This window comes from Papio anubis, chromosome 6, assembly GCF_008728515.1.
Source record: "Papio anubis isolate 15944 chromosome 6, Panubis1.0, whole genome shotgun sequence".
Classification (NCBI taxonomy): domain Eukaryota; kingdom Metazoa; phylum Chordata; class Mammalia; order Primates; family Cercopithecidae; genus Papio; species Papio anubis.
This window is the reverse complement of record NC_044981.1, coordinates 152,122,590-152,136,173: the sequence shown is the minus strand read 5'-3', so window position 1 is coordinate 152,136,173 and position 13,584 is coordinate 152,122,590. Positions and strand designations below refer to the sequence as shown.

Genomic DNA, 13,584 nt, shown 5'->3' with positions numbered 1-13,584 from the left:
CACTCTTGTCACCTAAACTGGAGTGCAGTGCTCTTGTCGCCCAGGCTGGAGTGCAATGGCGTGATCTCGGCTCACTGCAACCTCTGCCTCCCAAGTTCAATGAATTCTCCTGCCTAAGCCTCCTGAGTAGCTGGGATTACAGGCATGCACCACCACGCCTGGCTAATTTTTTTTATTTTTAGTAGAGACACGGTTTCACCATGTTGGCCAGGCTGGTCTCAAACTCCTGACATCAGATGACCTCAGGTGATCCATCTGCCTTAGCCTCCCAAAGTGCTGGGATTACAGGCATGAGCCACCTTACTGGGCCTCATGTGTTTTAAATGTATGCAATGATAGTAGTGATATCCTGTGAGTTAAAGGGATTTGTTCAGCAAATGAAACACTTGGTGTGCTATTCCAAAATGACAGCATAACAAAATAAATGGTTTCATTTTATTTATTAACTGAATAGTTTTCATGTATTCTTAGTCTTGAAATGTACATCTTTTCCCTAAGTACCCCAAATCAGAAAACTTGAAGTAAAAAGCTAGAAATACTTTTCCCCTGTATTTTCCTTTCTGGTTCATTAAGTCTTCATTAACTTCCACTGGAAAAAAAAAAAAAAAAAAAAAAACTGGTATAGTTTTTTGTTTTGTTTTGTTTTATTTTTTTGAGACAGTCTTACTCTGTCCCCCAGGTTGGAGGACGGTGTTGCATTCTCAGCTCACTGCAACCTCTGCCTTCTGGGTTCAAGCGATTCTCGTGCCTCAGCCACTAAGGTACCTGGGATTACAGGCGTGTGCCGTCACACCTGGCTGTCTTTTGTATTTTTAGTAGAGACAGGGTCTTATCTTGTTGTCCAGGCTGGTCTCAAACTTCTGATCTCAAGCAATCCACTCGCCTCGGCCTCCCAAGTGCTGGGATTACAGGTGTGAGCCACCGTGCCTGGCCTGAGTTTAAAGGTAAGATTCTTAAAGTTCTTAAATTTATGCATTGACTAAATGGGATTTATTTGGTTTTATAGGAATTCTTTTCAAAGAAGTCAGATTGTTCTTTATTCATGTTTGGCTCCCATAATAAGAAGCGGCCAAATAATCTAGTAATAGGTAAGTATAATTTACTTTTTAATGTTTTCACTGTTAGAGTCAACTTGTTAGCAGCACCAAATTCATATGTGTCTGGAGCAACTTGGTTCTTGCCTCTTCAGAGGAAATAATTCATCCAAGGGGCATAGGCAGAGTAAGAGACTGAGGGAATTATTTGAACAGGAGTGAAAGTTTATTAAAAAGTTTTAGAGCAGGGGCCTGGCATGGTGGTTCATGCCTGTAATCCCAGCACTTTGGGAGGCTGAGGTGGGTGGATCATTTGAGGCCAGGAGTTCGAGACCAGCCTGGCCAACGTGGTGAAACCCTGTCTCTACTAAAAATACAAAAATTAGCCAGGCATGGTAGTGCATGCCTGTAGTCCCAACTACTGGGGAGGCTGAGTCATGAGAATTGCTTGAACCCAGGAGGTGAAGGTAGCAGTGAGCCAAGATGGCGTCACTGTACTCTAGCCTGGGCGACGGAGTGAGACCCTGTCTCAAGGGGAAAAAAAAAAGTTATAGAGCAGAAACAAAAGGAAGTAAAAGGAAATAAAGTACCCTTGGAGCGCCAAGCAGGCAACTTGAAATATTCAAGTGTGCTGTTTGACCTTTGGCTTGGGGGCTTTATACGTTGGTATGCTTCAGGGGTTTGGCGTCTCTTCTCCCTTGGTTTTTCTTTTCTTCTTTTTTTTGTTCTCTGAGACGGAGTCTTGGTCTGCTCCATCGCACAGACTGGAGTGCAATGGCTCAATCTCAGCTCACTGCAACCTCCACCTCCCGAGTTCAAGCAATTCTCCTGCCTCAGCCTCCTGAGTAGTTGGGACTATAGGTGCCCACCACCATGCCCAGCTAATTTTTGTATTTTTCGTAGAGACGGGGGTCTCACCATGTTGACCAGGCTGGTCTTGAACTCCTGACCTCAAGTGATCTGCCCACCTTGGCTTCCTGAAGTGCTGGGATTACAGGCATGAGCCAGCATGCCTCGCCTCCTACCTTGATTTTTCCTTGGGATGAGCTGTCTGCCTGTGCAGTGGCCTGCCAGCACTTGGGAGGGGCCACATGCACAGTGTGTTTATTGGAGTTATACATATGCTCATTTGAAGCATAGAGCAAGGTCATATACCAGTTAAAGTCTGCCATTTTGCCTCCTAGTGTGCGTGCTTGAGCCCACCCACCCAACTCCTGAGATCTTATTGGGAAGCTGCTGATTACTAGCCTCAGGTGTTATCTATTTCTTGGGAGCATGCCTCTCCTTGGCACTGGCTGCAACCAATTATTATTTTAGAGAGACAGTTAAACAGCCACCTGACCATCACCTGATGGTTGCCTGACATTCCTGGTTGGGGTGGGGTGAGTGGGCAGCCTCTCCTGTCCTGTGCATGTCTGCCTATCTACTGTAACAAGCTCTGTGACTCAGATTAACTGATGGTATTGAGGGATCAGGAGTAATCAATAAGCTGTAAACTAGTTTGGTGGGGTTTTTTGGTTTTGTTTTCACCTTGTGACATTGAATAAAAAATTTTTAGATCATGCCAGGCACGCTGGCTCACGCCTGTAAATCCAGCCCTTTGGGAGGCTGAGGTGGGTGGATCACTTGAGGTCAGGAATTTGAGACCAGCCTGGCTAATATGGTGAAACCCTGTCTCCACTAAAAATGCAAAAAAATAGCCAGGCATGGTAGCACACACCTGTAATCCTAGTTACACGGGAGGCTGAGGGAGGAGAATTGTTTGAACCAGGGAGGCGGAGGTGGCAGTGAGCTGAGATCATGCTATTGCATTCTAGCCTGGGTGACACAGCAAGACTTCATCTCAAAAAAAAAAAATTTATGTCAGTCTGCAAGTAAAGAATGGGGCATATAAATAAATATGACCCTACCAATACAGTGAAGTGCCACAAGTAAGAAAGAATATGAAAAGATTCCCTGGTAATTCATGTTTCTTAGAATGCCATTGCCTTCTGTCTCTGTTGGAATCAAATTCTGATTTAAACAGGAACCGTGGTCTCTTCGGGCTCTCAGCATCCCTGCCTACTGGGTTGTAGATGCAACATGATTACTTTATACTTGCATTGAGTGTCTCTGAGCTCCCACATAGCATGGATCCATTGGAATTGGGGGGAAAAAAATTATCCTAAGCTGTAGATTTTTTTTTAAGTATGAAATATATATATATATGTGTGTGTGTGTGTGTACTAAATCAATATTAGAGTTAGTGTATCGACCCATGTAAATTAACCTTGCTCTAATATCTATTGAGTAAGTAGATTTGAAAATGAACCTTTGCCTCAGTGTATTGAGATTGAGTCTGGCATGCTCACTGGCTTAGGCAAGCCCTTTACCTTCTGTGGGCCATCATTTATTCTTGTATAAAATAAAGGAGTTGGGCTAGGTAATGTCTAAGATCCTTTCAATGACTAATATCATAACAATAAGTAGAGTTGAAAATGTAAGAAAGTGGGATATGTTTGAGGGATTATAGGGAGAAAGAAAAGAGGCAGATATTAGGACATTTTGAATACACAGCTCATGTAGGTATATGTAAGGTGGCTGTTTGGGAAAAATACATACTTAAAAATACATTTTCCTTCCAGGTCGTATGTATGACCACCATGTGCTGGATATGATTGAATTAGGTATTGAAAATTTCGTCTCTCTAAAAGACATTAAGGTAAGATACTCATCATAGAAATGAAAAGTATTTTGTAATGCTTCTCTTGGCCAGTAGTGACATCTTGTGGTGAAGAGTAGATCAAGAACTTTGTGTTTTTATTTTGACATGCTCCAGGATAAAAATGCAATTTTATTTTACCTTTCTTTTAAAAAGAGGAATATATTTGTAGTGCATAGCAACATATGTGGACTTTGTGGCTGTTAGACTTCAGACTGTGGTTACTAATTCTTGTCTAGGCCATAGTTTAATTTTTTTTTGCTTTTTTCATAGTTTGAATTTATTTTTTGTTTTTTTTTTTTTGTTTTATTTTATTTTTTTGAAACAGGGTGTCACTCTGTCACCCAGGCTGGAGACCAGTGGCATGAACATGGCTTACTCAGTCTCGACTTCCCGGGCTCAAGCAAGCCCCCACAGGGGCGTGCCAGCACGCCCAGCTAATTGTTTTGTATTTTTTTTTTGTAGAGACAGGGTTTTGTCATGTTGCCCAAGCTGGTCTCAAATCCCTGAGCTCAAGGGCTCCCCGTGCCATGGTGTGAGCCAAAGCACCTGTAGGTCTATAGTTTAAATGCTGTCCTCTTCTTCTCAATTATCACAGCATCTATTTTATGGGACCTTAGAAAAACCTGTAGAATTTTCAAATTGAGTCCTCTTGTAAACCCAGGAAGCTCTGGCTGATTCTATAGTATTTTGGTTACTAACCACCAAATGGCAGCTCAGTTCACCCTTGGGGAGTTGTATCTTTTGTGTCGTCTTCGTTTTAATGGTACTATGAAATAGAGTGTTCTAACTCGGCTCTTAGGTACAAATTGGGCTACTGTTCCCTCAGAACTCTGCTTCAGGCTTAATCTATCTTAGCAAATACATTATTTCACCTAGACCTCATAGCAATCTGGGTAAGGCCTAAGTAATTTTCTTTTTTGTATAGATTTGGATATTGTGGCCCATAGGGGTTTCATTGGTGAACTAGAATCACACATATGGTCAATATAACCAAGATTAGGACTCTAGGGCTTTGGGAGAAGTGATATTATTGTTGGTAATAGAAAGTTATGTAACTACTCACAGTTTATGGGTTTTTGAGGCTCATGGTCTAGTCGGAAGAATTGTAGCAAAAATATATAATTACTCTTTTCCCTGCCTGACTTTAAGAGAGGACATGCTTTCCAGGTTTGGGTAGAATTCCTGTACTAAGCAACTTTATCCCATGAGTTTGGAAAAAAAGGTTCTTACCAGATCCCCATTTAGTCAGTCACCCCAGTTTCCTCAGGTACAGGTGGAACAGTGGTCCGAAATTGGATTTAGAGGCAGAACACTTGGATTTGAGGCCTGTCTTGGCTATTTAGATGACATTTGTGACCTGACAAGTTAATGGCTCCCTTAACCTTCAATTGCAATCACATGTAAAATAAGTATAACAACATCAAATGAGATAATATATGTGAAAGTGCTTATCAGTAAAGATAATATTTTGGGAAGTATTTTGTAAAGTATATAAACTGTGATGCTTGATTATGGTGGAAGCCCTCATATTATTTTCTTTCTGTTTTTTTTCTTTGGAGACAGGGTCTCGCTCTGTCACCTAGGCTGGGGTGCAGTAGTGCGATCTCAGTTCACTGCACCCTTGACCTCCTGGGCTTAAGCAATCCTCCTACCTCAGCCTCCCAGGTAGCTGGGACTATAGGTGTGTGCCACTTCACCTGGCTAATTTTTTTTTTTTTGTAAAGACAAGCTCTCACAGTGTTGCCCAGACTGGTCCCAAACTCCTGGACTCAGGAGATCCTCCTGCCTCAGCCTCCCGAAGTGCTGGGGTGCCCAGCTGTCATATTATTATAGTGTCTCTTTGGGAGCATGCACAAATCTCTGGAGATGACCAGCGTAACCCCATTTCATCTTTACCACTGCCACTAGCTTATCACCAGCTTAGTGGGAGGGAGCACTGGCTGATGAGCACATGCCAGCCCCTCTAGTCTTTCCATTTCACTTCCAAAGCAATGAAATACTTCATTCACTGTGCAGCTTCTAAACTGGACCACAGTCCAGGCTCTCATGCCTGTAAGCCCATCACTTTGGGAGGCCCTGGCAGGAGGATTACTTGAGGCCAGGAATTGAGACAAGCCTGGGCAACATAGCGAGACCTTGTCTCGTATATGTATAAAGTAAACTGGCTAGGCGCAGTGGCTCACACCTGTAATCCCGGTAGTTTGGGAGGCCAAGGCAGGCAGATCACTTGAGCTCAGGAGTTCGAGACCAGCCTGGCCAACATGGCGAAGCCCCATCTCTACTAAAAATAAAAAAATTAGCCAGGCATGGTGGTGCATGCCTGTAAGCCCAGCTACTTGGGAGGCTGAAGCATGAGAATCTCTTGAACCCCGGAGGTGGAGGTTGCAGTGAGCCGAGATCATGCTACTGCACTCCAGCCTGGGCGACGGAGCAAGACTTTGTCTAAAAAAAAGAAAATAAAAAAGTAAACTGGACCACAAAACCATTATTATTATCAGGTTTCATTTCTTTTTTTGTTTTCTAGAGGCAAGGTCTCACTCTGTTGCCCAGGTTGGAGTACAGTGGTGGGATCACCGCTCACGGCAGCCTTGAATTCTGGGCTCAGGCTATTATCCTGCCTCAGTCTCCTGAGTAGCTAGGACTGTAGGTGTGTGCCACCCAGCCCCGCCAAAATATTTTTTTTTTTTTTTTTTTTTTTTAAGAAATAGGGTCTCACCATGTTGCCCTGGCTGGTCTCAAACTCCTGAGTTCAAGCGATCCTTCCGCCTTGGCCTCCCCAACCACTGGGATTACAGACATGAACCACTGCACCCAGCCCAGGTCTCATTCTAAACAAGAACCGTTTAAATTGAACACTACATTTTCACTCATGGAGTATATATATAACTATAAATTTTATTAATTGAGAATGTGCTTACATTGGCAATTCTTACGTGTACTCAGACTTATTAGGCAGTCCTTTTTTTTTTTTGAGATGGAGTTTTGCTCTTGTGGCCTAGGCTGGAGTGCAGAGTGGCATGATCTTGGCTCACTACAACCTCTGCCTCCCTGGTTCAAGCAATTCTCCTGCCTCAGCCTCCCAAGTTGCTGGGATTACAGGCGCCCACCACCACACCTGGCTAATTTTTGTATTTTTAGTAGAGACGGAGTTTTACCATGTTGGCCAGGCTAGTCTTGAACTCCTGATCTCAGGTGATCCACCTGCCTCAGCCTCCCAGAGTGCTGGGATTACAGGCGTAAGCCACCGTACCCGGCCCTAGTCTTTCACTTTTTACCTCATTTTTTTTTTTTTTTTTTTTTTTTTTTTTTTTAATTTTCTAACACCGGTGTCACCAATACCCCATTATTTGGTTACAGGTTTATATTTTTAATTTGTTTTGGTACACTTTCCCTTATCTTCCCTTTACTTCTCCTTTGTTTTTAAGATGTTTTGCTAGGTATTTCTTACCTCACCTACCTACTTTTGTTGCCAACCCTCTTTCCTCCATTAACTTGTCCGTCCCCTCCACCATCCCCACCAGACAGAGTCTTGCTCTGTCACCCAGGCTAGAGTGCAGTGGCACAATCTCATCTCACTGCAACATCCGCCTCCCTGGTTCAAGCAATTCTCCTGCCTCAGCCTCCCAAGTAGTTGGGATTACAGGTGCCTGCCACCATGCCCGGCTAATTTTTTTGTATTTTTAGTAGATACAATGAGAATATTTAACTCTTTAAACAAGCTCAATGAGAATATTTAATATTAGACTCTACCAGGAAATTGAGTATTCTAGGAGCCTGTTTTCTCAAGATGGCCATACGTCGAAGGATGATTATATTGAATGAAATAAGACTAGCCTGGACAACATAGTGAGACAAATTAGCCTTGCATGGTGGCACGTGCCTGCAGTCCCATCTACTTGAGAGTCTGAGGTGAGAGGATCGCTTGAGCCCAGGAGTTTAAGGTTGCTGTGAGCTATGATCGCGCCACTGCACTCTAGCCTGAGTAACAGAGTGAGGCATCACGTCTCCCTCACCGACAGAGTTTCACTCTTGTTGGCCAGGCTGGAGTGCAGCAGCCCAATTTCGGCTCACTGCAACCTCTGCCTTCCGGGTTAAGGAGATTCTCCTGCCTCAGCCTCCTGAGTAGCGGGATTACAGGTGTGTGCCACCACACCCAGCTGATTTTTGAATTTTTAGTAGAGACGGAGTTTCACCGTGTTAGTCAGGCTAGTCTTGAACTCCTGACCTCAGGTGATCCACCCACTTTTGGCCTCCCAAAGTGCTGGAATTATAGATGTGAGCCACCGCGCCCAGCTAGCTCATCTGTTGTAGACTCCTACCTAGTTCAGGGTCTTCATGATGTGCATGTGACTAGCATTTTTTTTTTTTTTTTTTTTTTGAAATGGAGTCTCACACTGTCGCCCAGGCTGGAGTGCAATGGCGTGATCTTGGCTCACTGCAACCTCCACCTCCTGGATTCACGTGATTCTCCTGCCTCAGCCTCCCAAGTAGCTGGGATTACAGGCGCACACTGCCATCCCCAGCTAATTTTTTGTATTTTTAGTAGAGACGGAGTTTCACTATGTTGGCCAGACTGGTCTCGAACTCCTGACCTTCTGATCCACCTGCCTTGGCCTCTCAGAGTGCTAGGATTAGAGGCATGAACCACCGTGCCCGGCCGTGACTAGTGTTTTTAAAAAATGGAATAGAGTAAAAAATATCAGTGCTGTATGTATTAAGTATTGGGTTTTTTTTGGGTTTTTTTTTGTTTTTTTTTTTTTTGGAGACAGGGTCTTGCTTTGTCGTCCAGACTGGAGTGCAGTGGTGCTATCTCAGCTCACTGCAACCTCCACCCCAAGGTTCAAGTGATTCTCTTGCCTCAGCCTCCCAAGTAGCTGGGATTACAGGCATGCGCCACCACGCCCGGCTAATTTTTGTAGCTTTAATAGAGATGGGGTTTCACCATGTTGGCCAGGTTGGTCTCAAACTTCTCACCTCAAGTGATCTACCCACCTCAGCCTTCCAAAGTGCTGGGATTACAGGTGTGAGCCACCGTGCCCAGTCAATTACTGTTTCACATAGCTTTGATTTGTATTTGTATGATGTGTATACTGGGTGACAACTTCAATTTTTTTTTTTTTTTTTTTACTGTGCATTGTGGTCAGGATGGTTTGGAAGCCAAAAGTAGTTGTTGATGATGCTGTGCTTTTTGTTCCCTTCTGTATACCTAAATAGACTCTATAGACCTAGGGTCAGACTGGCATGGCTGGAGCATGGAAGACCTGTTAGATCTGGAATGTCCTTTCAGCTTCTCTATCAGACAGACAGATGTTAGGCACATCTCCATCTCCTAAGTATAGACCGTTAAGGTTCCAGGTTTGGAAGTAGAGAATGTCAACAAGAGTGGTCATGGTGAGCAGCAAAGCAACAGGTGACCTCTGGTCCTAGGGCAGAGGGTGTTTGGTTTTTGTACTGTTTTTGTTTTGTTTTGTTGCTGGATTTTGGATAGCCCTTGATTTTTGGTCAGAACAGAGAATTTATAGGAAGCTCAGACCAAGTCATTCACCTTCCTCCATAAATTACTCACTCAGTTAAAGAATTGTTACTCTTTCATTTTTTTCCTCTTTGGTGGCTTCTAAATCCTCTTTTTAATCACATCACATTCTATTTGGTATAAAAAATCTATAACTGGTGAAAATACTTTTTATAGTAAGAGTTTCAACACTGCTGATGAGAATTGGCCTATACTTTCTATAGCTTATATAAAATTACATTGCTTCTCATGTGAATGTCTAGTTGGTAGTTTAACTTAGCCTTCATTTTATTTTTTTTTATTTATGTTTTTGAGGGTCTCACTCTGTCCCAGGCTGGAGTGTAGTGGCGTGAGCACGGCTCACGGCAGCCTGGACTTCCCCGGGCTCAGGTGATCCTTCCACCCCAGCCTCCCAAGTAGCTGGGACCATAGATGTGCACCACCACGCGTGGCTAATTGTTTTGTGTTTTGTTTGTTGTTGTTTTTTTTTTTGAGACGGAGTCTCTGTCGCCAAGGCTGGAGTGCTGTGGCGCTATCTCAGCTCACGGCAACCTCCACCTCCCATGTTCAAGTGATTTTCCTGTCTCAGCCTTTCAAGTAGCTGGGACTATAGGCACACACCCCTGCACCTGGCTAATTTTTATATTTTTTAGTAGAGACAGGGTTCCACCATGTTTGCCAGGCTGGTCTCAAACTCCTAACCTCAAGTGATGCGCCTGCCTCGGCCTCCTAAAGTGCTGGGATTATAACGGTCAGTCACCGTGCCCAGCCTGTTTTGTATTTTTTTGTAGAGACCGCGTTTCCCAGGCTGGTCTCAAACTCCTGGGCTCAAGCGATCTGCCCATCTTGGCCTCCTAAAGTGCTGGGATTACAAGTGTAAGCCACCACACCTAGCCTATAGCCTTCATTTTTTTTTTTTAATTGAGACAGCATCTTGCTCTATCACCCAAGCTAGAGTGCAGTGGCATGATCTTGGCTCACTACAAGCTCTGTTTCCTGGATTCAAGCGATTCTCCTGCCTCAGCTTCTGGAGTAGCTAGGACTATGGGCGTGTGCCACCATGCCCAGCCAACTTTTGCTATTTTTAGTAGAGACAGGGTTTCACCATGTTGGCCAGGCTGGTCTCGAACTCCTGACCTCAAGTGGTCAGCCCGTCTCTGCCTCTGGAAGTGTTAGGATTACAGGCGTGAACCACTGTGCCCAGTCCATAGCCTTCATTTTAAAATACTTTTTATAAGATATAGTAGGAAAGGTACAGTGGTACAAATAAATTATAATTAAATTTATTTACTCATTGAGACAAGGTCTCGCTCAGTCACCCAGGCTGGAGTACAGTGGCACGATCATGGCTTACTGCAGCTTCCACCTTCTGGGCTCAAGCGATCCTCCAACCTCATGTTCGGAGTGTCTGAGACCATGGGCACTCACCAACATGCCCAGCTAATTTTTAAAAGTTGTTTTTGGCCGGGTGTGGTGGCTCATGCCTGTAATCCCACCACTTTGGGAGGCCAAGACCAGCGGATCACTTGAGGTCGGGAGTTCGAGACCAGCCTGACCAACATGGAGAAACCCTGTCTCTACTAAAAATACAAAATTAGCCAGGTGTGGTGGTGCATGCCTGTAATCCCAGCTACTTGGGAGGCAGAGGTTGCAGTGAGCCAAGATAGCACCATTGCGCTCCAGCCTGGGTAGCAAGAGTGAAACTCCATTTCAAAATAAAGGTTTTTGTAGAGATGAGGTCTCACTGTGTTGCCCAGGCTGCTCTTGAACTCACTCCTGGCCTCAGGCTGTCTTCCTGCTTTGGCCTCCCAAAGTGCTGGGTTTATAGGCATGAGCCATCACACCTGGCCTTAAATTTATTTTGATTCAGGGATGCTGGCCATCAGAAGGCTATTTTGGTTGGTTGGTTGTATTGTGTTGTGTTGTGTTTTGCTTTTGCAAGTGTAACTTTTAATTTTATTCTTTGCATAGACTAATGTTTAAAAAGCCCTTTACATCATTCTTTTGCCATCTTTTATTTGCTAATGTAAATGAATGGGACAAAGAATGGTTTTTTTAGTGTAGAAGTCTAGAAGCTTAAAAATGTCATCTTAGCCAGGCCTGCACCTTTAGCCCAGATACTTGGAGGATGTCTTGAGCCCAAGAGTTTGAGTCCAGACTAGGCAACACAGCGAGAGCCTATCTCTTTAAAAAAAAAAATCCCACCTCTGTTTTTACCTCTAATATCAGTATTCACAGACATAGTTTTAGAACAGTTAAAATGTGAAAACAAATTAGTGTAAAGTACCGACTACTTTAAAATCAGTATAGGCCAGTCACCGTGGTTCTCACCTATAATCCCAGCACTTTGGGAGGCCGAGGCGGGTGGATCATTTGAGGTCAGGAGTTTGAGACCAGCGTAACCAGCATGATGAAACCCAGTCTGTATGAAAAATACAAAAAAATTAACTGGGCATGGTGGCATGCACCTGTAGTCCCAGCTACTTGGGAGACTGAGGCAGGAGAATCGCTTGAACCCGGGAGGTGGAGGTTGCAGTGAGCTGAGACTGCGCCACTGCACTCCAGCCTGGATGACAGAGTGAGACTCCATGTCAAAAATAATAATAATAATAATAAATTAGTATGTAAACAGTTTAGACTTTGGTAATTATATAATTGCTTTTTTTTTTTTTTTTTAAGAACAGTAAATGTCCTGAGGGAACAAAACCCATGCTAATATTTGCTGGTGATGATTTTGATGTAACAGAAGATTATAGAAGACTAAAAAGTCTTCTTATTGGTAAGTATTTTAGCATTTATTATCTTCAGAGTAGCTCAGGAAGGCAGTCTCAGACTGTCACTGGTGGCAGTTTGCCACTTTAGGTTTGTAACTTCTTTTTTCTCTTATTTTAAAAATAATATATACTGAAAATAATGGAGTGCTTCACAAATTTGCAGGCCATCCTTGCACAGGGGCCGTACTAATCTCTGTGTGCTCCCAGTTTTGGTATATGTGCTGCCGAAGTGAGCACAGCTTCTTTTTCCTCCTTTTTTTGGACCTTTTTCTTTTTTTTCCCCCTTACCAGCAGCAAGAATGTACCTAAGTGTCTCGGGAGAGTTAAAGCAGCTGTTGTACTGTGCAGATGATTATTTCCCAATGTGTTAGTAACTTAGGTATTACTTACATAGTGTTTTATAAAATTCCTGCACCCATCTCCTGTCATTCCTAGCATCATTTAAAATTAAATTTAGAAAGTTGAGGGATTAAAATTTCTTTTTTTTTTTTTTTTTTGAGGAAGCCGGGCTCGGTTCCTTTGCCCGGGTTGGGTTGCAGTGGCCGGATCTCAGCTCACTGCAAGCCCCGCCTCCCGGGTTCACGCCATTCTCCTGCCTCAGCCTCCCGAGTAGCTGGGACTACAGGCGCCCGCCACCTCGCCCGGCTAATTTTTTTTGTATTTTAGTAGAGACGGGGTTTCACCGTGTTAGCCAGGATGGTCTCGATCTCCTGAACTCATGATGCCCGTCTCGGCCTCCCAAAGTGCTGGGATTACAGGCTTGAGCCACCGCGCCCGGCCGGGATTAAAATTTCAAGATTGTATGTATCACTGACTTCCAACTCAAAAACCTTAATTAGTTTTTCTGAGTTGAATATACAAGGCCTTTCACAATATATAACCAATGTAACTTGGCCTTCTTGATCTCCTATTTCTTTTTTCCATTAAAAAGGGTTTATTGCCAATATATTTTTCACATTTCTGTTGTCTATTCTGGTATTACTCTTACTTATCCAGTTTCTACTAATTCATTTCAGTGTCAGATCGTCAAGTTTCTTTTCTTCTCCAGGAAGCCCTCAGTGACCTTCCCGGCTCCTTTTTTTTTTTTAGATGGAGTCTTGCTCTGTTGCCCAGGCTGGAGAGCAATGATGTGATCTCGGCTCACTGCAACCTCCACCTCCCGGGTTCAAGCAATTCTCCTGCCTCAGCCTCCCAGGTAGCTGGGATTACAGGCTCCTGCCACCATGCCTGGCTAATTTTATTTTATTTTTTTTAATTTTTAGTAGAGATGGGGTTTTGCCATGTTGGCCAGGCTGGTCTTGAATTACTAACTCCAGGTAATCCACCCTCCTTGGCCTCCCAAAGTGCTGGGATTACAGGTATGAGCCACTGCGACAGGCCCCGGCTCATTTTTACTTTATTACCATCATCATCCTAAGTGCCAGGCATATAGTAGGCACTTCATATACACTGCTTCATTCTAACAAGAACCTCGTGAGGTTGTTCTACAGATAACCCACACCTAGTGAACTATGCTAGTTCTTAATGATTTGTGTAATGAATGTAAGGACTACATCCTTT

At 43.7% G+C, this 13,584-nt stretch overlaps 1 protein-coding gene and 1 non-coding gene across 5 annotated transcripts in view; one reads left to right on the top strand and one right to left on the bottom strand.

Moving 5' to 3' along the window:
* Positions 1-13,584, top strand: part of RPF2 (ribosome production factor 2 homolog) — a 44,754-nt gene that overhangs the window by 14,395 nt on the left and 16,775 nt on the right. For all 4 annotated transcript variants that reach the window (XM_003898306.4, XM_009206269.4, XM_009206267.4 and 1 more), the window contains exons 5-7: positions 1,007-1,088; positions 3,659-3,735; positions 11,930-12,029. In XM_003898306.4, coding sequence (XP_003898355.1) covers positions 1,007-1,088; positions 3,659-3,735; positions 11,930-12,029 — 259 coding nt within the window. The remainder of the gene's footprint in view (positions 1-1,006; positions 1,089-3,658; positions 3,736-11,929; positions 12,030-13,584) is intronic.
* Positions 12,158-12,261, bottom strand: LOC116275518. The gene has a single exon (XR_004184645.1). It is a non-coding gene; the product is annotated as a U6 spliceosomal RNA (small nuclear RNA).